At 46.8% G+C, this 24003-nt stretch overlaps 2 protein-coding genes and 1 pseudogene across 3 annotated transcripts in view; all 3 read right to left on the reverse strand.

The window, feature by feature from the left end:
- The window catches only part of PITPNA (phosphatidylinositol transfer protein alpha), a 40141-nt gene extending 30765 nt beyond the window's left edge, over window positions 1–9376 (reverse strand). Inside the window, exons 1-2 of one of the 2 annotated variants that reach the window (XM_044002853.1) lie at window positions 9177–9376; window positions 4927–4957 (exon numbers count right to left, since the gene is read on the reverse strand). In XM_044002853.1, coding sequence (XP_043858788.1) covers window positions 4927–4957; window positions 9177–9196 — 51 coding nt within the window. In that variant the 5' untranslated portion in view covers window positions 9197–9376. Of the gene's footprint in view, window positions 1–4926; window positions 4958–6828; window positions 7004–9176 lie in introns of those variants that run through there. The other variant, XM_044002852.1, reaches the window with a different exon arrangement.
- A 178-nt stretch (window positions 9377–9554) lies between these two features.
- SLC43A2 (solute carrier family 43 member 2) overlaps window positions 9555–24003 on the reverse strand; it is an 87537-nt gene continuing 73088 nt past the window's right edge. The window contains exon 15 of the mRNA XM_044001158.1: window positions 9555–10166. Within this exon, the coding sequence (XP_043857093.1) occupies window positions 10113–10166 (54 nt within the window). The 3' untranslated portion in view covers window positions 9555–10112. The remainder of the gene's footprint in view (window positions 10167–24003) is intronic.
- LOC122753627 lies at window positions 14090–15372 on the reverse strand (annotated as a pseudogene).

A 24003-nucleotide genomic window follows, 5' to 3' on the forward strand; every position in this document is an offset into this window, starting at 1 on the left:
CTCACAGAGTCCCTTGCTCCACTCACCCTGGTTAAGGGCCAACCATCCCAGCTTTGCCAACCCTGAGCAACACCGGCACTGCCTTATGATACCCCAGAGGTCCTGCTTGGGACACACACTGGACAGAAGAGAGTTTGGCTGAGCAGGGGCCCTGGGGACATCAGCTGGAGAACGTTGGCCTGGGTCGGCTCCCTCGGCAAGCTGGGGGACTGCATGGCTGGCCTGATGGGACGAGCTGGGCACAGGGTTCCCCAGGCACAGACTAATCTCCTTTAGTAACAGTGTTTCATTCATTCTGTTCCTCTTCAGCGGAAGGAGTCAAAGGTCAGGCTCTAAGAGGATCAGCCTGTTGGGTTGGCATCTTCGCCCTTTAATCTCCCTTGATATTCTGATCCTTTAATCCCAATGAGACAGGGAAGGCGGTTCTGGTAATGCAGCCTGGTAAATAAGACTGGGCCTCGACAAGTTGGGGTTGGGGGGAGAGGGGAGGAGAAGGGAGCCTTCGCCTGAGGAGTCCTTAGGGAAGAACCAACTCTCTGTTAAGATAACCAGAATCAGACTGGAAGGCCTTTAAACAAGGGCATCATTCTAAACAGGGACCGCAGCATCGAGTGAGCCCACAGAGAGAAAGTCAATTTCTAGCCCACAAGGTCCCTGAGGCCTAAGGAATGCCCATATCTCTGTCTTAGAGCCCTGTTCTCTTATCCCAAAGAAGGGCTTCAAGACTGAGCTAAGAAAAACAGGAACTCTGCTGTATTTAGCAACGCCATCACAGGAGGAGGGTGGGGGACAAGGGTGAACACGTAACACACGCCAAACAGAACACAGCTGCTAGTTCCACCCACACGACAGTGTGAGGCTGGGCACCCAAAAAGAGACAGCGTCTTGGAGATGTCTTTGGGAACAAGAAGTGAAACCACACTAGGTACAAGGGCAAGGGGCAGGCCTTCCCCAAGATGGGAGCTTGTGGCAGACACACCCAATGAAGAGTAGACCCAATACCATGCAGCTAAAAACTGAACAGGGACAGATGATGGTCATGCCATCCTCCTGTATTGTAAGGAATCATCATTCCTTATTAATGAATAAATAATTAATAATATTAATTAATAATTCCTTTGAGAGGGACAGATTTAGAGAAACCCAGGAAGATTCTGAAGACCTGATACAGAGTGAAATGAGCAGAACCAGGAGAACTACTTATACAGTAACAATAACACTGTAAAGAAACCATTTTCAAAACCTGAGAACTCTATTCAAAGCCATGCCCGATCTTGATTCTGGAGGACCCGTGATGCACAAAGCTTGTTCCTGTCAGAGGGCGGATGGATTCAGAGGGCAGAAAGAGACAGACATTTTTGGACATGGCCAATGTGGAATTCATTTTGTTTGACTGTGTATATTTTTTACAAGGGTTTTTGTTTGTGTTTTTTTCAATGGAGGAGGGAGGTAAAAGGGAGAGAAAACAGATCTTTGTTCATTGGAAAAAAAAATTTAAATAAAAAAACCCCCAACAACTTAAAACAGGAAGAAAAAGATCCTGCCAGGATGGGATTTGTGTCACAGCACATGAAGCTGCTCTTCCTAGGAAATGCCAAACTCCTCAGGGAAGTTGAAACACTCATACATGCAGCTGGTAATCTCCCCCCCCCCCCCAGCAGCAAGGAGCTGAATCAGGCTATTGGCAAAGAAGATGCTGCAAAGGTACCACTTCTTATCATTCTTCCTCAAACTCATCAATCCAAGAGTTCTCACCCCCTGATTCCGACAGCCTCTCACCTCAGAAAACAGATGTGAGTGACTACAGGGTGCTCAGCTGAACTCGAGGGATACACCCACTTGTCATCCGGATGGGGCAATGGACTTTGGCCCATCTTGATTCCTGCTTCTTTTGAGGTCAGTCCAACCTCTGCTTCCTGACCCTTTCCATTCAGGACTCTCCCGGCTTCTCTAAGTGAGGCTCATGACTAGCAAAAAGGAGATCCTTCCTTCCCCCACTCCCACTCTCCCTCCAGGACCTGGGCTACTCACTGCTCTCATTTCTGTAGCTTGTTACCCACACCCTCCTCTGACCTAGCAAGCCAAGTCACCCCCAAATCAAACTAGAACATACTTGACAAGCTCAGTCTCAAGCTGACACTGCCTTTTTTTTTTTGGCAGGACAATGAGGGTTAAGTGACTTGCCCAGGGTCACACAGCTAGTAAATGTCAAGTGTCTGAGGCCAGATTTGAACTCAGGTCCTCCTGAATCCAGGGCCGGTGCTTTACCCAATCCACCACCTAGCTGCCCCTCAACCCTGACCTTTTTAAAATTTTTAACCCTTTTTCACTCCAGCAGATAAAACCAAAGGCTTTCCTTGCCAATCCTGAATAGGAGAGGGAGTTCTTTAATCTGCTAACATCAGGCTTTACAATAAGCAATTAGGCTTCAAGCAGCAGCAAGGTGGTATAAGGAGCACTGGGCTTGGAGTCAGAGGACATGGGTTCAAATCCTGGCCCTGGGTGACCCTGGGCAAGTCACTGCTTTGGGGCTTATTGTCCTCATCTGTGAAGTGACCAAGCTGGACTCGTGGCCTCTGAGGTCCTGTCTAGCTCTAGCTGTTAGGATCCCAAGATCTCATTCTGGTCTCTGTACGACTGGGCTCCTCTTCAGAGGGAATAGAAGCTCTAGGGCAGAATTCAAACCCTCTCAGGTCATGGTATTGATGAGCTGGAAAAAACACTGTCCCTTCATCTGGCAAGAAGACCTTTACCCCCAGGAGAAGGATTCAAATACCCACAGGTGTCTCTGCCAGTCCCCAGGAGAGAACTCCGGTATTTCTGGTTCTTTCTGGAGCAGCCTCTAGACAGAGGGAAGGCCCTGTCCTGCCGTGGAAACATTACTGGACAGATCCCTAGAATGAGGCTTTAAGGGCTGGTGTCAGCTCGAGTTCAAGGCCTCTCTGGTCCTGGTCTGGCCTAAGCCTGGCCACTGCCATCCCAGGAGAAATCGCAGAGTCCCTCTAGGCTACTGCTCCCCTCTACACGGAGGAGATCCCATAGACATGCTATGTTCATGCTGAAAAACTCCGGGGCAGGACGTGTGTCTTTATGCCCTAGCCAAAATTCTTGTGTCACAAGCTTAGGGGACACAATTCTTCTTGCAGAACTAGACAACAGTTATTCACTAGAACTGATGGAAAACTGTGAATATACCTGAAGGCAGTCATGAAGCCCTCCATCTCTCCTCCAGATCTGGCACCCCCATTCCCTTAACCCAAGGGGGCAGCAGTCTGGGGAGGCCTATGGACTCCTTCTCAGAAGCATAATAGAAAATGCACAGGATGACAAAGGAAACCAATTCTAGTGAACTCAAGAGGTTGTTTTTATTCCTCTCCAAGCTCACAGACCCCCTCGAATCTCTCCATGGAGCCTTTGCTAGAATCCCTGCTTTCGGGGCAGCTAGGTGGTGCAGTGGATAAAGCACCAGCCCTGGATTCAGGAGGACCTGAGTTCAAATCCAGCCTCAGATACTTAACACTTACTAGCTGTGTGACCCTGGGCAAGTCACTTAACCCCAACAGCCCCACAAAAAAAACCCCACAAACAAACAAAAAGAATCCCTGCTTTGACATCCCATTTCAGAGACCTCACTCTCTGGGACTGGGGTCTGCCTCTGAGTTTCCCATAATGCTTCTTACTCATGTGGACTGACAGTGAGCAGAGTCCTCTGGGAGGGTCCCATAGTGCTCCTTGCTCCTTTCATAGAGCATGGAAGCTGCAACTGAGGCAGGACACTTGGCAGATAAAAAATGTCGCTTTTTTTTTTTTTTTGCAGGCAATGGGGGTTAAGTGACTTGACCAGGGTCACACAGCTAGTAAGTGTCAAGTATCTGAGGCCGGGTTTGAACTCAGGTACTCCTGAATCCAGGACCGGTGCTTTAACCACTGCACCATCTAGCTGCCCCCTCCTGAGCTTTTTTTAAGGTATATTTATATGTGTAAAGCAGTTTGTTATCAGTCAGAAACACTGATGATAAGTATCATCCAAAGGTAAGGCTGGGTGGGGTTCCACAGAAGAAGGCTCTAGAAAACAAGCTTGTGCAACTTTCCCCCTCCCCCCATCCCACCCCCCACCCTCAGGGCTCCTAGGCTCATCCTCTCCTGGTGTCTTTAAAGTGGTAGGAGCTTAAATCTGGGAGGAAGAGGGGATGACCACAAAGCCGAGAGCAGGCAGGAGGGCAGAGGAGTCGCACTTAGGGGAAGGGCAGGGGAGGCAGCCCAGGGGACAGTTCTCTTCCAGGAGACAAATGCTGAGTCAGTTCTCTGACTGAAACCACCTCAGGCTGACTTGGCCAGAGCATGTCATAACCAGAAGCCAAGTGGGTAAACCAATCATTTTTCTTTTCATTCTCTTGTCTTGGAAACAGATGTCTACACTTTCATTTCACCCATCGAGGCCTCAGGGAGTGTGGAAGGTCCTTGCACATTCTTTTTCCAATGGGAATTCACACAAGGACAAAGAGTTCCTCCAGACTCCCTAAGGGAGATACGCTGTTCGATGTGACTGGTGACATACCTAAGGAAGTGTCCCTCCATTACCCCAGACCCAGGGTTTGGGTACAGGCTAGCTTTATTTTAGGAGTAAAAAACCACCCACTGCACCTGGCTACCTTGGGGCCAAGCCAGAAGAGCACCCAGACCAGGCCCTTAGTGTTGAGAATAAGAGACCTTGATGGATGCAAAGTGTCCTTTCTTTGAACTGAAGCTGGTTCAGAGACAGTCAAAATGAGGACAGCTCATTCCTACTCTTGGACAAAGTGAAAACTGGGGTGGCAAAGAGGGCATCAATCTGAGTGGTGCAAGCGCCAACTTAGCTGACCAGAGAGAGAAACACTTATTTAAAAAAAAAAAAAGCCACAGAGGAGATGAGGAAAAAGGACTTACCTCTTCTACGGACACAGGCAGGATGACTCGACTGGAAGAGAGGGAAAACAAGGTATCAGCTTCAGGCCCTGGAACCTGGACAAGACTCTTAGATCATCATCCAAGAGGATTTATTAAGTGCCTAATTCAGGTGGCACCATACGGCAAAAGAGAACCACATGGAAGGCAGCTGGCCCTGCCCTCAAGGAGGTTACAATCTAAGATACTCGGTGCTCACCCAGAACAGGCCTTGCCTATGACTCACTGGGAACCCCTCCCATCAGCACATCTCAGGGTGCCTCTCACCCCTGGTGAGTGATCTCGATAAGTTTGGTCAAAACAGAAGAGGCCCACTGACTTAGGCCGGGCGCAGACCCCGCAGTGGGGAGCTCGGCTGACTCCCTGTGTCAGGGCCTGCAGATCCCACCTGTTAGTAATAAACCTTCTACACCTGATGCCCCAGAGCAGCAGCTCAGAAACCAACCAAACTCAACTGACACTTCTGGACCGTGCACTCATCCCCCATCCCCACCCTGCCAAAAAAGCTCAGCCCCACTGTGGGTTCTCAAAGCACCAGAAGGAAAACAAACCAATGTCTTGGGGGACTCTGCATTCTCCAACATCCACTAACCAAACAGTCATTCAGTCAACCTGAAAGGAGACCATGATGGAGCTAAGGCTAAGTCTCACTGGTACTTGTCCCCAACCTGTGGGATCCACCTTCTGACCAAACCAAGTGTTTGGGTTTCCCTACTTCTTCCACCTTGCTGGTGAGGATGGCAGTCAGTGGGCAAAAGGAAGCCAGAGGCCCAGACACAATTCCCACACCAGCTAAAACCCACCTACCAAGTAACCAAGAACCAGAAGCTCCCTCTGCCTTCCCAGGCAGCTTGTGGAGCTCCCATTTGTCAGACTTCCTGAGGTTTATAAAGTCCTTCCCAAGTAGAGGCTCCTTGGTGATTCAGAGAAGCCCAATGTCTACTTCAGGGGAAGGAAGGGAGTTGGAGGCTAATGTCTTGGTAATGGGCAGCACATGCTCAGACCTATCAAGCCAGTTACACAGCTTCAGCTTTCTTTCTTTCTTTTTTTTTTTGCAGGGCAATGAGGGTTAAGTGACTTGTCCAGGGTCACACAGCTAGTAAGTGTCAAGTGTCTGAGTCCAGATTTGAACTCAGGTCCTCCTGAATCCAGGGCCAGTGTTTTATCCACTGTGCCACCTAGCTGCCCCCCCACAGCTTTCATTTTCTAGAGCTCAGAGGCAGCCACTAAAATCTTGCAAGTTTCTAGTTAAGCCCCCCATCAATGAAAGCAAGAGCAGAGACCTTGTTCCTGTGTAGTGCTTCTCAAATCCTGCTCCATTCCCCAAACCAGTGAACAGTCAGTTCACTGTTACAGCAGAGGCTTAGGAGGCCTCCCAGAGAAGGTAGGAGACACACTCAAGGTTGGGGGGACAGTGAACTAAGACCCCAGCATCAAGCAAGAGTGGCAGACTAAACCCGATGGACTCAGAGTGGCTCCTGCTAGGTAGATAAAGAACCCGGAACCACTCAAATAACTTCAAGAATCCAGTTTGTTGGCTACTGCTGCTGACACTTCCCTCTCCTTAGAAGAAGCAAACACCATAGAAATACTCTTAGTTCTGGGGCAAGGATTCCTACACCCTCCAGAGAAACTTCCTAGAAAACAATGAGCCTGGCAAATTCAAGCACACCCGGGGAAAAGTCACATTCAGAGCTTTGCTGACATTAGGCCACAAAGACTCCCATTTGAGGGATGAGCTGAAAAGTCAGCAGCAGCTCAGAGAGCATCAGGCCCCCTGAGTCCCACCAGAGGCAGGTGAGTCTGCCTGAGCTAACCCCTGCCAGGCCAATGGAGAGCTGCTTCTGATACGGCTCTAAAGCCATTCATTCCCACCATGGCTACCTGGAAATGAAGCCACCTTCCCAGCCCCGGAGAGGAGAAAGGAAACTGAACATCCGACGTCAGGTCTGGAGACTCAGATGGGTGTCCAGTTAGTGTGACCTTCACTCCTCCCCTTCATAAGAGCTGCAGCACTGCAGTTATGGCAAAGGATCACAGACCCCTCCTCCTCTGAGCACACGGGTGCACATGCCCCACAGCATGGCACACGTCTGAAAGGAAGTGTAGATGGATGGGTGCTGCTGCACCACTGGAGGAGATTGAAGAACACAGAACTCCTCTTTGGAAAGTGTTCAGAGCCCTTCCAGACTCACCCTCCCTACAAAACTCCCAGCTGCAGCCAACTGCAGATTCCTGCAGCCGTCTGTTGTGAGCAGGAGGACCAAGGGAAAGGCTGTCAACTTGGACACAAAGAGTTAAAATTCCAAAGTTACCAGAGCCTCCCCACACCTCCCTCTCTCCTGAAAAAATAACCAAGGAAACATTTTCCATCTTTTCCTCCACTCCACAATCACAATATTAATCTCTAAGATCATCCTGGACTCTGCCCCTGCAGACCCTAAAGGAGCCCAATTCCAAAGCCTTCAAGGCCCGGGGCTGGAGAATGCTTCAGCCAGGCTGGACTTTGAACAATTTCACAGTCTTGCTGTACAGGTAAGAAATGAGGCCTTTCTTGGACAACTCTTAGGTCGTTGATCTCTTAACACCCATCCAACCAGGGTCTCCCCTTCATACTATACCCTACATAGAAGGAGAACTGAGTGCCCCTCCCACAAGGAGGGGAAACACCCAAAGACTCTCACATCCCATTTGTATCTACCTAGGAAGGCACCCAAACAAGCTGCACCAGCTCCCCACTCCTTCAGCATCAGTCATTTTTGTATCCCGTGGACACACTGACTCGTCCCCCGCCAAAGTCAAAGAGTTCTTTTGAAACCGTCCCCAATTTCCCCATCCATCCTGTATGAAGATGGTCTTGTGACCTTTACTCAGGATGAGAAGTAGGAATACTGTTCCCTGTGCCCAGGAGATCTGAGAATGTTTACATCCTCACCTCTCATGGGTTCCACACACAGACCTAAAGTACTCACAAGGACCATGAATGCCAAGAATTATGTGCTGCCTACTTAGTCACCTACTATACAAGGACTCCCCCCACCCATCCCCTTGGGTGACTTGTGTCTCCTCTCAACATACCACTTGGGCCAATGAGCCCCTCCTGTAGTCGTGGGAACTGTATTTCCAGCCCTCAGATCAATCCCTTACCCCAATCCCTTCGCAACCTTGAGCTCAGAAATTTCCTCCACATCCCTTCAAACCTTTGCCAATCCCTTCCCCCTACCTTAAATTCCATTACACTCCTGCTCATCTTCCAATGTCCCCATCATTCCAGCTAGCTTTCTTTGTCATCCCTCCAGCCCCTCAAACTATCATCTCTCCTCACCTCCTATGACCCCCAAAAGTCCTGCCCTCTCGAGTCAGTTTTTTCCACAAACTCCTCCCACCCATCTTTCTCTGTGACCCCAATCTCCCCTCTGCCTACCGGGCACCTCTCCATCAAACCTCTTCTGGTCTGTCCAATCCCCAACGACCCCACAAGCCTCCCCTGGCAACCCCGATCCTTCCCTGGTTCACCTCAATCAGCTTCCTTTCCCTCCCTCCCAGTACTTGCCAGGTCACCTCAGATCCCTCCTGCCAGGACATCTCTCTATCCTTCCTCCTTGGGTTCTCCAACCAATCAGGCCCTACTCCCCATCCCAATCATACCTCAGCCAACCCCTGCCTCTCAAGGTCCCATCTGAGACAGCCCCTTTGCCCTTTTATGTGCCCCTTTACTACCCTCCAGCAACCCTTCCCCATTCCCACAGGAACCCCCTCCCCACCATGGCCTTCCGGGTTCTCCCTTCCAAAGTCCCGACCCCGTAGCCCCAATCCCTCCTCCTGGCCCTCAGCACCCCCTTCCTCCCAATGTCCCCATCCCCCTCATCAGCGCCCCCTCCACCTGCGGTGCCCCCTTCCTCCCCAACGTCCCCATCCCCCTCATCAGCACCCCCTCCACCTGCGGTGCCCCCTCCCCTTTCTGGCTTTCAGCATCTCCTTCCTCGTGTCCCCCTCCCCCTCCCCATCCGGGAGGGCCTCCAGACCCCTGGGCACCGGATCCCGCCGGTAGTCCAGGTTCCCAGGTCAGCGCCCATTGCCCACCCCCCACCCCCAACCCCAGCTGCCCGGGCACGCGCGCGCTCCGGGCTCCCGCCCCCCTCCCGCTCGCGCGCTCCCGGCTCCCGGCGCGCGCCCCCGCCCTCGCCCCGGGGGGTCCCCGCGCCGGCCGGCCGCCTGCCCCGGACACTCACTACTCCTTGATCAGCACCATGTCTGGAGCCCGGCGTCCGTGCGGCTGGCCCGCTTCGCGGCGGCCGCTCTCGCCTCAGCTCGGCCCGGCCGCGCTCGTCGTCGTCGTCGTCCTTCCGTCGCCCCTGGCCGCCTGTCCAGCCTCGGCTGCCGCCGCCCGGGGCTCCTGGTTCCGCAGCACCGCGCGGGGGGCGGGGCGTCTCTGCGGCAACCAGCGCGTCACACGCACGCGAGCGCGCTGACCTCACCGCGGAGGCGGGGCCTTCGGAGCCTTAAAGGGGCCGCAGCCCGGCGGGGCGTCCGGCGAACCGGCGCCGGCGCTAACCCAGAAGCCGCTCCTGCCCCCGCCCCCTCCCCCGGCCACGGCACGAGAGCGCGCGCGGTGCGCCTTCCCCGGCTCGCACGTGCCCGGCGCGCGCTCCCGGGAGGTGTCTGTGAGCCGGTCCTCTGTCCCTTCGGAGCATCCTTCTCTGGAGACGGAGCGCTGTCTCCCGAGCTGGGCCCCCCACTCGCGCCTTCTTACTTGGATCGCTGTTGAAGCAGCATCCTAAGTGATGTCAGGCCTCTCCTTTCTCCAAGCCGTCCTCCCTACCCTCCCCCCCAAACCGCACGTGCCTCTGGGGAAGGGGCATAAGCCAAAGCTCTGGCCCCTGCAACCCCGGGACCTGGATTCAGATCTCCCCTCTGATCCACCCGGTGACCCTGGGCAAAAGCCCTCATCTCCTGGACAAGGGTCGAACTGGTTAAAGAGAGGCTGGAGAGTGTTCTGACTTTAGACTGACCTGGGTCACTCTCCTGCTCAGGAAACTCCCGTGGTTTCTAGGAGCCAATACATACTCCATCCACAACCTGTCTCCAACCCACCCGTCCAGCCTTAGGACAGTTTACTCCCCTCCCCGTACTAGGGTCCAGCCGAGCCAAACTGTCCTTGCATCTCTTCATCCATCGCCTTCCGTCTCCTGTCTCCGTGTCCTTGCCCACGGTCCCCACGTCTGAAATAATAATAACAACAATAATAGACAGATTTGAACTCGGGTCTTCCTAACCGCAAGGCCAGCATTCTGTCCACTGTGCCACCTAGGGAGGGAGTGTCTTCCTTCCTCTTCTATATCTTTTTAGAATCGTTATTTTTTTCCTTTCAGAGCTCAGTTCACCGCCGACGTGATGAGACCTTACCCGATCCCTTCATCTACCAGTGTCTCCTTCCACAAAATCACCTTGTATTTATTGTGTCCTGCAGAGAGGGCACTGGCTATGGAGTCAGGCGAACTGCCCCATCTCTTAAGAACAGAGTGACCTTCTACAAGTCCCTTAATCTCTCTCCGTCTCCATTTGTTTCCTCATCTGCAAAATGGCTTCTCCCGTCCCTTTGAGGTTTGGATCCGTGGTGCTATTTTGTATATAACTGTCGGAGCACGTGTTGTTTTCTCTGAGAGATTCCTAAGCCTTGCATTCACTTTGTATCTCTTTTGCATTTACTCTTGTGTGTGCCTTGTTTCTTAAACTTTGCATTTACTTTGTATCCACGTTGTATTGACTTAACGGTATGCATATTGTTTCCACTGGTAAACCTGTCACACTCCATCAAGAAGCTTTTGTTTAAATACCCACAGTATACAAAGCAGGTACTAGGCTCTGAGATAGAAAGAGAGGCCAAAACAGTCCCTGGGGAAAAGGTGCCTTCATTTTACAGATGAGGAAACTGAGTCAAACAGAAGTTAAGTGACTTGCCCAGGGTCACACAACTAGTAAGAATCCTGCATTTGGACTCAAGTCTACCTGAGTCCAGGCCCATCGTTTTATATCCACTGCGACATTCAGCTGCCTCAGCTTCCTGTCTGCATTACTACTCCTTCCATCCTCTTTGTCCCATCCATCCCTTGTGGGTAAACTCCAGGACTCTGTTCTGAGCTCTCTTCTCTATATATACTCTCTTGGTGACTTCCTCAGTTCTCATAGGTTCAATGATTATTCTTATGTTGGTAACTCCCAAATCTACAAAACCAGTTCTTATTTCTCTCCTGAGTAATAGTCCCACACCCAGATATCCTACAGGTATCTCAAACGCAACAGTCCCCAAACAGAATTTATTATCTTTACTCCCAAACCCTTCCCCCTTGCTAATTGCCCTGTTTCTGTCAAGGATATCACCATTCTTCTAATCACCCAGGTTTTCAACCAGAGTCATCCTCAATTACTCATTCTCCCTTACTGCCTCCACCCATATTCGATCAGTTGCCAAATGTTGTCAATTTTGCCTTTAAAATATTTCCCACATCTTCCTTCTCTTTCCTTATATGGCCACCACCCTGAATCAGGTCCTCATCACTTCTCACCAGGACTATTGAGACTCTTAATTGGTCCCCTTGCCTCCAATTTCTCCCCTCTCTAACCTATCCTCAAAAAGCCATCAAATCTTTATATTCTCATAGCAGAGGTCTGACTCTGCTCAAGAAGCTTCAATAGCTCCCTATTGCCTAAACTTTCTTACTTGGCAATTAAAGCCTATCTTAATCTGGTTCCTACCTATCTTCCCATATCATATGTTCATATGGACTGTTTTTTAAATAAACATTTTTATTTAAAGTTTTGAGTTCCAAATTCTATCCCGGGGCAGCTAGGTGGCGCAGTGGATAAAGCACTGGCCCTGGATTCAGGAGTACCTGAGTTCAAATCTGACCTCAGACACTTGACACTAGCTGTGTGACCCTGGGCAAGTCACTTAACCCTCATTGCCCCACACAAAAACCAAACCCCCCCCCAAAAAAATTCTATCCCTCCCTCTTTCCTCCCCCCTGAGGAGGTAAGCAATCAGACATAGGTTATATATGTGCAATTATGTAAAACATTACCATATTAGTAATTTCATATAAGAAAACAAATAAAAGAAAAAATGAAAGAAAGTGAAAAATAGCATGCTTCAGTCTGTGTTCAATTAATATCAGTTCTTTCTTTGGAGGTGGATAGTATGCTTCATCATTAGTCCTTTGGGATTTTCATGGATTATTGTATTGCTGAGAATAGTTGTCATTCACAGTTCTTCATCAAACAATATTGCTGTCACTGTGCACAACATTCTCTTGGTTCTACTCACTTCACTATACATCAGTTCATGTATGTCTTTCCAGGCCTTTCTGAAATCATCCTGCTTGTCATTTCTTAAATCACAATAATATTCCATCACAATCATATATCACAGCTTGTTTAGCTATTCTCCAAATGATGGGCATTCCTCTGATTTCCAATTTTTAGTCACCACAAAAAGAGCTGCTATAAATATTTTTGTACAGATAGGTCTTTTCCTCTTTTTGGAGATGTCTTTGGGATATAAACCTATGAGTGATATTGCTGGATCAAAGGGTATGAACAGTTCTGTAGCCCTTTGGGCATAGTTCCAAATTGTTCTCCAGAATGGTTGGATCTTTTCACAACTCCATCAACAGTAGATTAGGGTCCCAGTTTTCCCACATTCCCTCCAACATCCAACATTTTCCTTTTTTGTCATATTAGCCACTCTGATAGATGTGAAGTGGTACTTCAGAGTTGTTTTAATTTTCATTTTTCTGATCAATAGTGATTTAGGGCATTTTTTCATATTACTATAGATAGCTTTGATTTCTTTGTCTGAAAACTGCCTGTTCATATCCTTTGACCATCTATCAATTGAGGAACATATGGACTATTTGTGCTCAACCTGTGGTAAAGCATTCTGAGCTCTTATTGGTCTGATCAGCCACAATCAGCCACAATGTTCTTTGACTCCAACATAGTGATGTCATTTTGATCCTCTTTGAGAACGAAGGACAACAACCAACTGTGTTCTTTTCAAATTAGCTTCATATTATTTCTTCTCCTTACATGTTCTACTTCCCAAGGTTATTGTAAGAAAAGTGCTTTGTTATCCTTTTAAATTTTTTTTCTATTTTTATTTTAAATTTTTCTCTATTACATGTAAAGATATTTTTTGAGTTTCAAATTTTTCTCCCACTCTCCCTTCCCTCCCCTCTCCTGAGGCCAGCAAGCAATTTGATATAGGTTATACATTACAATCACAATAACATATTTCCACATTAATCAGAATAAAAGGGAAAAATACAAAAATAAACAAGAACAATAACAAAGAAGCAACAACAGAAGTGAAAATAGTATGCTTCAGTGTGCATTCAGACTCCATCATTTTGGGGGCAGCTAGGTGGTGCAATGGAAAGCACTGACCCTGGATTCAGGAGGACGTGAGTTCAAATCCGACCTCGAACACTTGACCCTTACTAGCTGTGTGACCCTGGGCAAGTCATTTAACCCCCATTGCCCCACAAAAACCCCCCCAAAAAACCCAAAAAACAAAAAGCAAAAACAGACTCTATCAGGGTTTTTTTTCTGAATGTGGAGAACATTTTCCACCATGTCTTTTGGCATTGTCTTGGACCATTGTATTGCTGAGAAGAGTTAAGTCTATCACAGTTGATCATACCACAATGTTGTTGATACTGTGCACAGTACTCTCTTGGTTCTGCTCATTTCACTCAGCATCAATTCACGTAAGTCTTTCCAGGTTTTTCTGAAATCCATCTGCTTATCATTTCTTACAGCACAATAGTATTCCATTACATTCATATACCACAACTTGTTTAGCTATTCCCCAATTGATGGGCATCCCCTCAATTTCCAATTCTTTGCTACCACAAAAAGAGCAGCTATAAATATTTTTGTACATGTGGGACCTTTTGTTTTTTTTTTATGATCACTTTGGGATATAGACCTAGTAGTGGTATTTCTGGGTCAAAGGGTATGCACAGTTTTTTTGTTTTGTTTTGTTTTGTTTTGTTTTGTTTTTTTACCCTGAGAAGATAAGAAATCAAGATTTATTTTCCTTCAAGAATCTTTTCCTTCTCTATTAGAGCACCTGGGATAAAATTTAGGACCACTCTGTGGTAGTCCCTACCCACTCAGTGGCCTGAGCAGTAGGAGCCGAAGACCAGTCCTTGGGTAGCAGGCTGAGCACTCCAGTCTTCAGTAGGGAACTGCTGAATGGGCACAGATGGCACCTGCACTCCCTCAGACCAATCAGCCACCTCTGATTGAGCAGCAGTGAATTCTGGGGCAGGGGCAGTCCATTCACCCTGAAATTCCTCCTTTGTCACTGCTTTCTCAGCTTCAGCCTGCTCTTCCTTCTCAATCTCCTCTGGATCCCTGTAGAAGTAAAGATCAGGCATCACTTCCCATGGGCATTCACGGGAGATGGTACCACGCATACGTAGGACTTCACGGGCCAGCATCCACCACATCAGACCCACAGAGTGAGCTCCCTTGTTGTTGCATGGAATGGCAATGTCCACATAGCGAAGTGGAGAATCTGTGTTGCACCATGCAATGATTGGGAAGTTAACATATGATGCTTCATACTATTTCTTTTGTTTTGGGTGCTGTTGTTGTTTTTTTCTATTTTGAGGTTTTGCATCACTGCTCTGATTTTTTCTCTTGTAACAGGATTAATGCAGAAATAGGATCAATGTTATTATGTGTGTGTATATATATATATATATATGTATGTGTGTGTGTGTGTGTATAGATATATAGATATAACCTATATCAGATTACCTGCTGTCTAGGGGAGGGGGGAGGGAGGAGGGAGGGGAGGGAGGGAGAAAAATCTGAAATTGTAAAGCTTGTATAAACAAAAGTTGAGAACTATCTTTACATGTAACGGAAAAAATAAAATACCTTATATGTAAAAAACAAAACAAAACAAAACAAACATATGATGCTTCAGTCAGAGGCTGGTGATCTGCCCGAGGATCAGTGACCACCAAGAGGCAAGGTTCCCGGAAAGCTGCCTGAATCTGGTTAGTGAAGGTGCCCAGGGTGAAACGTCCAGCAATAGGTGTAGCGCCAGTGGCAGCAGCAAATTTCAGAACAGCTCACTGGCCAGTGTTCCTGGATGAGATGACACTAACATCAGCAGGGTTTTCAATGGCAACAATGGCGCGAGCAGCGAGCAGAAGCTTTTCCCAAGTTCTCTTCAAATTAATGATGTAGATGCCATCACTCTTCCTTTTGTAGATGTACTGTTCCATCTGGAAGTCCAAATTAGTGCCACCCAAATGGGTTCCTGCAGCGAGGAATTTGAGGACATCCTCTTCCTTCATCTGCAAGACATCCAGGGCTCCGGACATTGTGGAAGTTTCCCTTTAAAGTTACGACGGATCCTTCTTCCGGGTAGCACAGAAAAAAGCGGTATGCACAGTTTTAAAGCCTTTTGGGCATGGTTCCAAATTGTTCTCCAGAATGGTTGGATCAGTTCACAGCTCCACCAACAGTGCATTAGTGTTCCAGTTTTTTAAATGATAAATTCCATTTATCATTCTCCCTTTTTGTCATATTAGCCAATTGGATAGGTTGTGAGGTAGTACCTCAGAGTAGTTTTAATTTGCATTTCTCTAATCAGTAGTGACTGAGAGCATTTTTTCCCATGGCTGTAGATAGTTTTCATTTCATCATCTGAAAACTGCCTGTTCATATCCTTTGACCATTTCTCAATTGGGGAATGACTTTTGTTATCCTTTAAAGCATTACAGAAATGAAATTATATCCAGTTCAATTTAACAAGCATTCATTAAGCACCTACTATGTGCCAGGCCCTCTACTAGGCAATGGGGATGCAAAGACAAAAATGAAATAATCCCAGTCTTCAAGGAGCTGACATTTTCCTGATATGGGAGTTATTATTGTTGCTCTTGTTGTTATGTTGACAATAAGGGGTGCAAGCAGAGAGACAGAGATACAAAGACAGACAGAAACAGCAATACAAATAGAGACAGAGACAAAGAGATACAGAAAGAGATAGAGACACACAGACAGGCAAACAGACAGAGGGACAGAGAGAGAAATAGTTTCAGAGTCAGGAAGCCCTGGATTCAAGCCCTGCCTCTGTTCCAGACTGACTGGGTGACCTTGGTCAAGTCAACCTCTCAGTGGCCCAGGCAGATCTCCAAGATTATAGATTATAGACAAGTTGCCTCTCTGTGGGTGGAGGGAGTTTTTTACATTCATGAAATTATAGGTCCTAGGCCAAGGGAGGAGCCTGTAGAAACTGCTGAAACCTACGTAGTCAGAGGCAGCTGAATCAGCATCAATACGGCAGTGATGTGTCTGCTTGAACTCCACATTTGCTTCTTGGACACACAAACATACAAGTGCCCCCCCCCATACACACACACACACACACACACACACACACACTCACTCACTCACTCTCGCGCACCCTCCCACCTGGCTACCCCACCCCACCCCCAGCATATATCATGACAGATGAGGAAGTCTGGCTCCTGGCTTCTCTCTCTGCTTACTGCATGAGCAGCCAAGAAAGAATAAGGCATGACCCTCTGCAGACCCAAGCCCCACCAAAGGAGGCATCTTGGCAAGGCTAGTGTGAGGAGGTGGGAGCTATCTAGAGCGCTTTTCTAGCCTGCTTACCCCATTCAAAGGTAGCAGTGTCTTCCTGACCAGATGCCCCCGCCCCCAAAAGGGGGCAGCCAAAAAGCCTCCTTCCCTGGGGTTTTGTGTTCCTAAAATAGTCTACTGGCAGGAGGGTGTGCTCAGACATGGTCCTCCAGTAATGAGGATGGGTCTCAGGGGCTCATCTGTACTCTCATACCTGATCATCTCCCTCCTGGGTATATAGTCTGTGGCCAAGGCAAAGAGATCCCATAATAATAATAGCTAATGTTTCTATAATACTTACAGGTTAGCAAAGGGTTTTACAAGTATTATCTTACTTTATCCTCACAACAACCCTGGGGGACGTGTTATTATTATCTCCATTTTACAGATGAGGAAACTAAAGAATACAGAGATGAAATGACTTGTCCATGATCAGAAAGCTTATAAGTAGGGGCAGCTAGGTGGTGCAGTGGATAAGGCACCGGCCCTGGATTCAGGAAGACCTGAGTTCATATTTGGCCTCAGACACCTGACACTTACTAGCTGTGTGACCTTGGGCAAGTCACTTAACCCCCATTGCCCTGCAAACAAAAAGAAAGAAAGAAAGAAAGAAAGAAAGAAAGAAAGAAAGAAAGGAAGGAAGGAAGGAAGGAAGGAAGGAAGGAAGGAAGGAAGGAAGAAAGAAAGAAAGAAAGAAAGAAAGAAAGAAAGAAAGAAAGAAAGAAAGAAAGAAAGAAAGAAAGAAAGAAAGGAAGGAAGAAAGAAAGAAAGAAAGAACAAAGAAAAAAGAAAGCTAGTGGGGCGGCTAGGTGGCACAGTGGATAAAGCACCGGCCCTGGATTCAGGAGTTCCTGAGTTCAAATCCAGCCTCAGATACTTGACACTTACTGGCTGTGTGACCCTGGGCAAGTCACTTAACCCCCATTGCCCCACAAAAATAAAAAAATAAAAGAAAGCTAGTAAGTGTCTGAGGGTGGATTTGAATTCAGGTCTTTCTGATTCCAAATGCAACATGCTTTCCACCATACAACCCTTTCACTTTATAATTGAGGAAGTGAGGTCCCATGTAAAGTGATTTGCCCAAGGCTACCCAGATAATAAATGTCAGAATTCAAACCCAGGGCCCCTGACTAGAAGCAGAGTGTCCTTTCTACTACATCTTGCCACCTGAGAGCCCTGGCCAGGATCCTCTTCATTATTTGTTGTTATCATCTTGATCACTACATCAATGATGTTCCCTTTCATCCTTTACATAAAAAAGGGTAACTGCCTCTAACCTGTCCAGTAGCTACAGAATACCTTAGCTTCATACAGGTGACATTTTTCTGGAGGTTTGCTGAAACAATCCGACTGTCTAATAATGAATGGGTGTGTGCATGTGTGCATGTGTGTGAGTGTGAGTGTTGACAGGGAGAAATGTTTTGATATTCCTCATTCTGAGAAGACAGGTGGTAGAGAGAGAGAGATAACTGAGTGGCTTCAGGCACTGATGCTGTCGCTGCCTTCCTCTCAGCTTGATCTTTGTCTCTCTCTCTCTCTTTTTATTTTTTTTTGGATCTTTTTCTCTTATCCTTTCTGTAAGCATCTCCCTCCCTGGTTCTTCTTCTTTTTTTTTTTTTTAGTGAGGCAATTGGGGTTAAGTGACTTGCCCAGGGTCACACAGCTAGTAAGTGTCAAGTGTCTGAGGCCGGATTTGAACTCAGCTACTCCTGACTCCAGGGCCAGTGCTCTATCCACTGCGTCACCTAGCTGCCCCCTGGTTCTTCTCAGTATCTCACTCTCTGGCTTCATTTTGCTTTTTGTTTTCTCATCTTATTTCAATTTCCTTTATTACTGTTTTTCTCTGTCCACATCCTTTATCTCTTTCTCTTTTCAAGTTCCTATCTCTATCTCTGTTTTGGCCTCTTTCTCCTCCCTAATCTTTTTTTTTTTTTTTTTGGTGGGGCAATGGGGGTTAAGTGACTTGCCCAGGGTCACACAGCTAGTAAGTGTCAAGTGTCTAAGGTCGAATTTGAACTCAGGTCCTCCTGAATCCAGGGCCGGTGCTTTATCCACTCCGCCGCCCCTCCCCCCGCCCCCCCCCCAGTCTTTTATATTTGTTTTCATTTGTCTGTTCTGGCTTCTTTTGTTTACTTCCCCCCCTTCTTATAAAAATGTATTGATTGCTCTTATTTTTACATCCCTTTTATGTCTAAATATAGCATTCTCTCCTACTTAGAGAGCTACCCCTTTTTTTCAATCTTAAAAATTTTATTATTTTCTAGTTACATGTAATGATATTTTTCAACATCTGTTGTGTTTTTTGGTTTGTTTGTTTTTGTGGGGCAATGAGGGTTAAGTAACTTGCCCGGGGTCACACAGCTAGTAAGTGTCAAGTGTCTGAGGCTGGATTTGAACTCAGGTCCTCCTGAATCCAGGGCTGGTGCTTTATCCACTGGGAGCTGCTCCCTCAACATCTGTTTTGATAAGATTTTGATTTTCAAATTTTTCTCCCTCCCTCCTTTCCCTCCCTTCTCCCCAAAACAGAAAGCAATCTGATATAGGTCATATATGTACAATCACATTAAATATATTTCTGCATTAGTCATGTTGAGAAATAAGAATCAGAACAAAAGGGAAAACCTCAAAAAAGAAAAAAAAATTGGGGTAGCTAGGTGGTGCAGTGGATAAAGCACCTGCCCTGGATTCAGGAGGACCTGAGTTCAAATCCAGCCTCAGACACTTGACACTTACTAGCTGTGTGACCCTGGGCAAGTCACTTAACCCTCATTGCCCTGCAAGAAAGAAAGAAAGGAAGGAAGGAAGGAAGGAAGGAAGGAAGGAAGGAAGGAAGAAAGAAAGAAAGAAAGAAAAGAAAAAAACAGAAAAAAGTAGTGGTTCAATCTGCATTCAGATTCCACAATTCTTTTTTCTGGATGTGGAAAGCATTTTCTATCATGAGGTCTGTGGAACTGTCTTGGACCATTGTATTGCTGAAAAGAGCCAAGTCTATCATAGTTGACTGTCACACAATGTTGCTGTTACTGTGTACAATATTCTCCTGGTTCTGCTCACTTCACTCAGCCTCAGTTCACTTAAGTCTTTCTAGGTTTTTCTGAAATCTTCCTGCTCTTCATTTCTTCTAGCACAATGGAATTCCATTCAATTCATATACCACATCTTCTTCAGCTATTCCCCAATTGATAGGCATCCCTTTGATTTCTAATTCTTTACCACCACAAAGAGAGCTGCTTTTCCCTTTGTTATGATCTCTTTGGGATAAAGACCTAGTAGTATTATTACTGGATCAAAGGGTATGCACAGCCCCATAGCCCTTTGGGTGCAGTTACAAATTATTCTCCAGAATAGCTGGATCAGTTCACAACTCCACCAACAATGCATCGGTGTTCCAATTTTTCCACAGCTTCTCCAGCATTTATTTTTTCTTTTTTGTCATATTAGCCAATCTCATAGGAGAGGTGGTACCTCAGAGTTGTTTTAATTTGCATTTCTCTAATCGATAGTGATTTAGTGATTGCTCTTTGTTTTACATCACTTTTATGTCCAAACATACCCTTCCCTCTCATGCTTAGAGAGCCAGCCTTTTTTTTTGGGCAGGGCAATGAGGGTTAAGTAACTTGCCCAAGGCCACACAGCTGGTAAGTGTCAAGTGTCTGAGGCCGGATTTGAACCTTGGTCCTCCTGAATCCAGCACCTCTTTTAATAAAGAAAGAAAAAGAAAGATAGGGGAGAGCTTTTGGGTAAACCAATAAATACATCAACCAACTGTGAGATCAAAGGGACCTTAGAGTTCATGTAGTCCAGTGCTCTCTTTTTTAAAAAAAAAAATTAAATTAAAAAAATTCTATTTATTTATTCATTCATTTGTTCATTTATCTGTTTGTTTATTCATCCACTTGTTTCTTAGTTTGCTTGCTTATCTATTTATTTATTCATTTATCTATCTATCTGCCCATTTGTTCTTTTTTTTTTTTTTACAGTGGGGAGATCATACAAGTAGTAAGTAGCAGATACAGTATTGAAACCTAGGACCTCAATTTACCAGTGTAGTAGTCTATCTACAAGATCTCATGCTCCCTTTAACAGGGTGTGCTGCTCTTGATTGTGAATGCAAATATTCCACACCCTCTACCTCAGGAGTGGAACATGCTCATTTCTTCTCCCAGGCCAAGCTCAGCCATTAGAATCACACATAATTCAGTTTCCTTGTTTCTGTTCCTTTCCATTCACACTGCTGCACTCTTTGTGTGTATTATTTTGGGTCTGATGGGCCTTCAAGCTTGGGAGGAAGAAAAACAAACGAGACGAGACGCAGGAACCGATGGGCAACAGAGAGTGCAGTTTTCTGATGTCCTCATTGCGGCAGGAGCTGAGGCTCCCGTATCGGACTGTACAGCCACACTGTGGCCTGTGGCTCTTCAAGGTACTGATCCTTGGTCCTCCTTAACTGGTGGAAGCCTACTACTACTACTACTACTACTACTACTCTTTCACTGAATGTGTGTCTCTCCTGGTCTTTTTGTTTCTCTGTAAGTGTGTCCCTCTACTTCATGGCACTGTCTCTTTGCCCTTTAGCCTCAGCATCCCTCCCTCCCCTTTCTAGGAGTCTACCAAAGATACATAGTTTCTTGAGTTCATCCAACATTCTGCCCTTGGGCTTGTCTCTCTCTCTTCTCTTCCTCCCTTGGAAATCTTACTCACTTCTCTCCTGCTCCACCCCCCTCCCCAAATGTCACCTCCCTGCAAATGCAGATCCACATCACAGCTTCTTCTCTTTCCGAGCACCCTAGCCACATCTCCAGCTGCCTAAAAGATCTTTGTGACATTGTGCACAGAGACAGCAATATTGTTTGATGAAGAACTGTGAGTGACTTGACTAATCTCAGCAACACAATGATCCAAGACAATCCCAAGGAACTATTGATGAAACATACCATCCCCCTCCAAAGAAAGAACTGATATTGATGGAACACAGACTGAGCATGCTATTTTTCACTTTCTTTCATTTTTTCTTTTATTGAAGCTTTCTTGTACAAAATGACTAATTATGGTAGCATTTGACATCATTGCACATGTATATAACCCATATCTGATTGCTTACCACCTCAGGGAGGGGGGAGGGAAGGAAGGGAAGGAGGAATAAAATTTGGAACTCAAAACTATAAATAAAAATGGTTATTATTTTTTTAAAAAAAGATCTCTGTGCTTGGAGATATCACCAGCAGATTAAACTCCACATGGCCAAAAACTTAGCTTTTTTCCCACTAAAACTGTTGCTCTATGTGACTCCCCTATTCATCTTTGACACCACCATTTAGTCAGTGTCCCATGTTAATGGCCTTGCCCCTCAGCTCTTAAATCTGACCAGTTACCAAGTCCTGTTGAAACCTCACCCTACAGAACATATTCTAGACCATCTGGTACTATTATTTACGAATTTTAAAACACCATGTAGCCAGGTGTGGTGGCCAAGCATGCCTATCACCCCAGCTACCAGAGAGATACAGCTGGCACATCTTTTCAGCTTGGGAATTCTGAGCTGCAGTGGGATATGCCAGTCAGGTGTCCTCACTAAGTTTGGCATCAAGATGATGATCCCTCCAGACCAGGGAGAAGAGCTGGGTGGGGGTGGGGGTGGTACTAGGGTGCCTAAGGAGGATCGAACCTCCTAGGTTGGAAACAGAACAGATCCTGTGCCAGATAGTGGTAGGATTTAGCCCATAAGTAACACCTACCCTTTCAGCCTGGATGAAATAGGGAGACACGGTCTTAAAACAAAACAAAGGGGCAGCTAGGTGGCGCAGTGGATAGAGCACCAGCCCTGGAGTCAGGAGTACCTGAGTTCAAATCTGGCCTCAGACACTTAACACTTACTAGCTGTGTGACCCTGGGCAAGTCACTTAACCCCAATTGCCTCACTAAAAAAAAAAATTAAAAAAACAAAAACAAAAACAAAATTAAAAATCCACTCTAGAAATGGGAGTGATCTGTTGGATTGGAGCACCTCCCATGGAAGTAGGTGGGAATACTTTCATACCCTCTGGTCCCTTTCTGTGGGACATTTGCTACAACCCCTTGCCACAGTTCTTGCTACAGCAGCTCTCGATTGGCGGATTTGATCAAAGATGATTGGCTACAGAGTTACAAAGAACTGCCCATTTAGTGGGGGCGATAAGACAATCGAAGCAGAAAACCATCTCACTTGAGAAATAGTCAGTGCTTTTTCTCCCTTGAATTTCCAGTAAGGGGGGAGGAGGGAATTTCTCTCCTTTTCCCCCAGTGGCAATGGTGGCCAGACACATACTTTCCTAAGGAAGTCACCATTCCCTGACCACAGACCAGCAATCATTTCCTGCCCTGGCATAACCTCACACTAGAGAGGTTGACTCAGGTGTTGGCTGCCCTGCAGGAGTAATGCTTGAGAGGCAAAGAAGCACTTCCTGCTCACCCCCACCAGAAAGATGCTGCAGCTAAGAAAACCCAGGAGATATGGCCCTTCTGAACTACCCAGACACTGTGTCTGAAGGGATTGTGAAATAGCCCTGATATCTGTTCGGCGGACCCACAGAGTTGCCTTCCCCACCCCACCCCCCTGCCCTGGGAGAACATAAAGAAGGTGATGACTTGTTGCTTTGTGGATTTCGGTGTTTGGTAATGCATGCTTTTGGGTTCTTTTGTGTCCAGAGCATTTTTAGTGTCTTATAACTGATGTCTCTATTATGCACGGAGGACCTTTTCTAAGAGGGATTTTATAATCCACATTTCAGAGAGAGCCTGGATGTGAGCCAGATTTTGTTTCAGGGATGTCCCTAGAGTTACTCCGGGCTCAGGACCTGAGCAAGTGTTTAAGAAAAGCCTGAATCCTCCCAGGGGTCAGGCTGGGGGTTAGGCCCCCTTGGAAGGAGCTCCAGAGCAGAGTCCAGAGCAGAGCCCCTTGAGGGAGAGGGCCCCTGGACTAGGGACCACAGCAACATCAATGTCAGTTGTTATTGTTACCTTCAACACCCTTTCTCCTTGGATCTCAGAGGATGTTGGTTTTCATCTCTCTAACACATTATTCATTGAGATCAGCCTCCTTGCTTGTTGTTGTTTGTCCTTCATTCCCAAAGAGGTCCAATGACATTGGAGTGATGTCATGACTTGCAATGAATTGGATTTAAGTAAGGGAGGGCTGTGCAAAGTCACCGACCTCACTCTCTCCTCCAGAGCCATCTGGGTCCAGTCGAAAAATACATATCAGATGGCCCTGAATGTTTTTAGGCAATAGGTTTAAGTGACTTGCCCAGGGTCACACAGCTATTAAGTGTCTGAGGTGAAATTTGAACTCAGGTCCTCTCAACTTCAGGGTCAGCACTCTATCCTCTACACCACCTGGCTGCCCAACTCCTT

This window comes from Dromiciops gliroides, chromosome 4 (genome assembly GCF_019393635.1).
Source record: "Dromiciops gliroides isolate mDroGli1 chromosome 4, mDroGli1.pri, whole genome shotgun sequence".
NCBI classification, from domain to species: domain Eukaryota; kingdom Metazoa; phylum Chordata; class Mammalia; order Microbiotheria; family Microbiotheriidae; genus Dromiciops; species Dromiciops gliroides.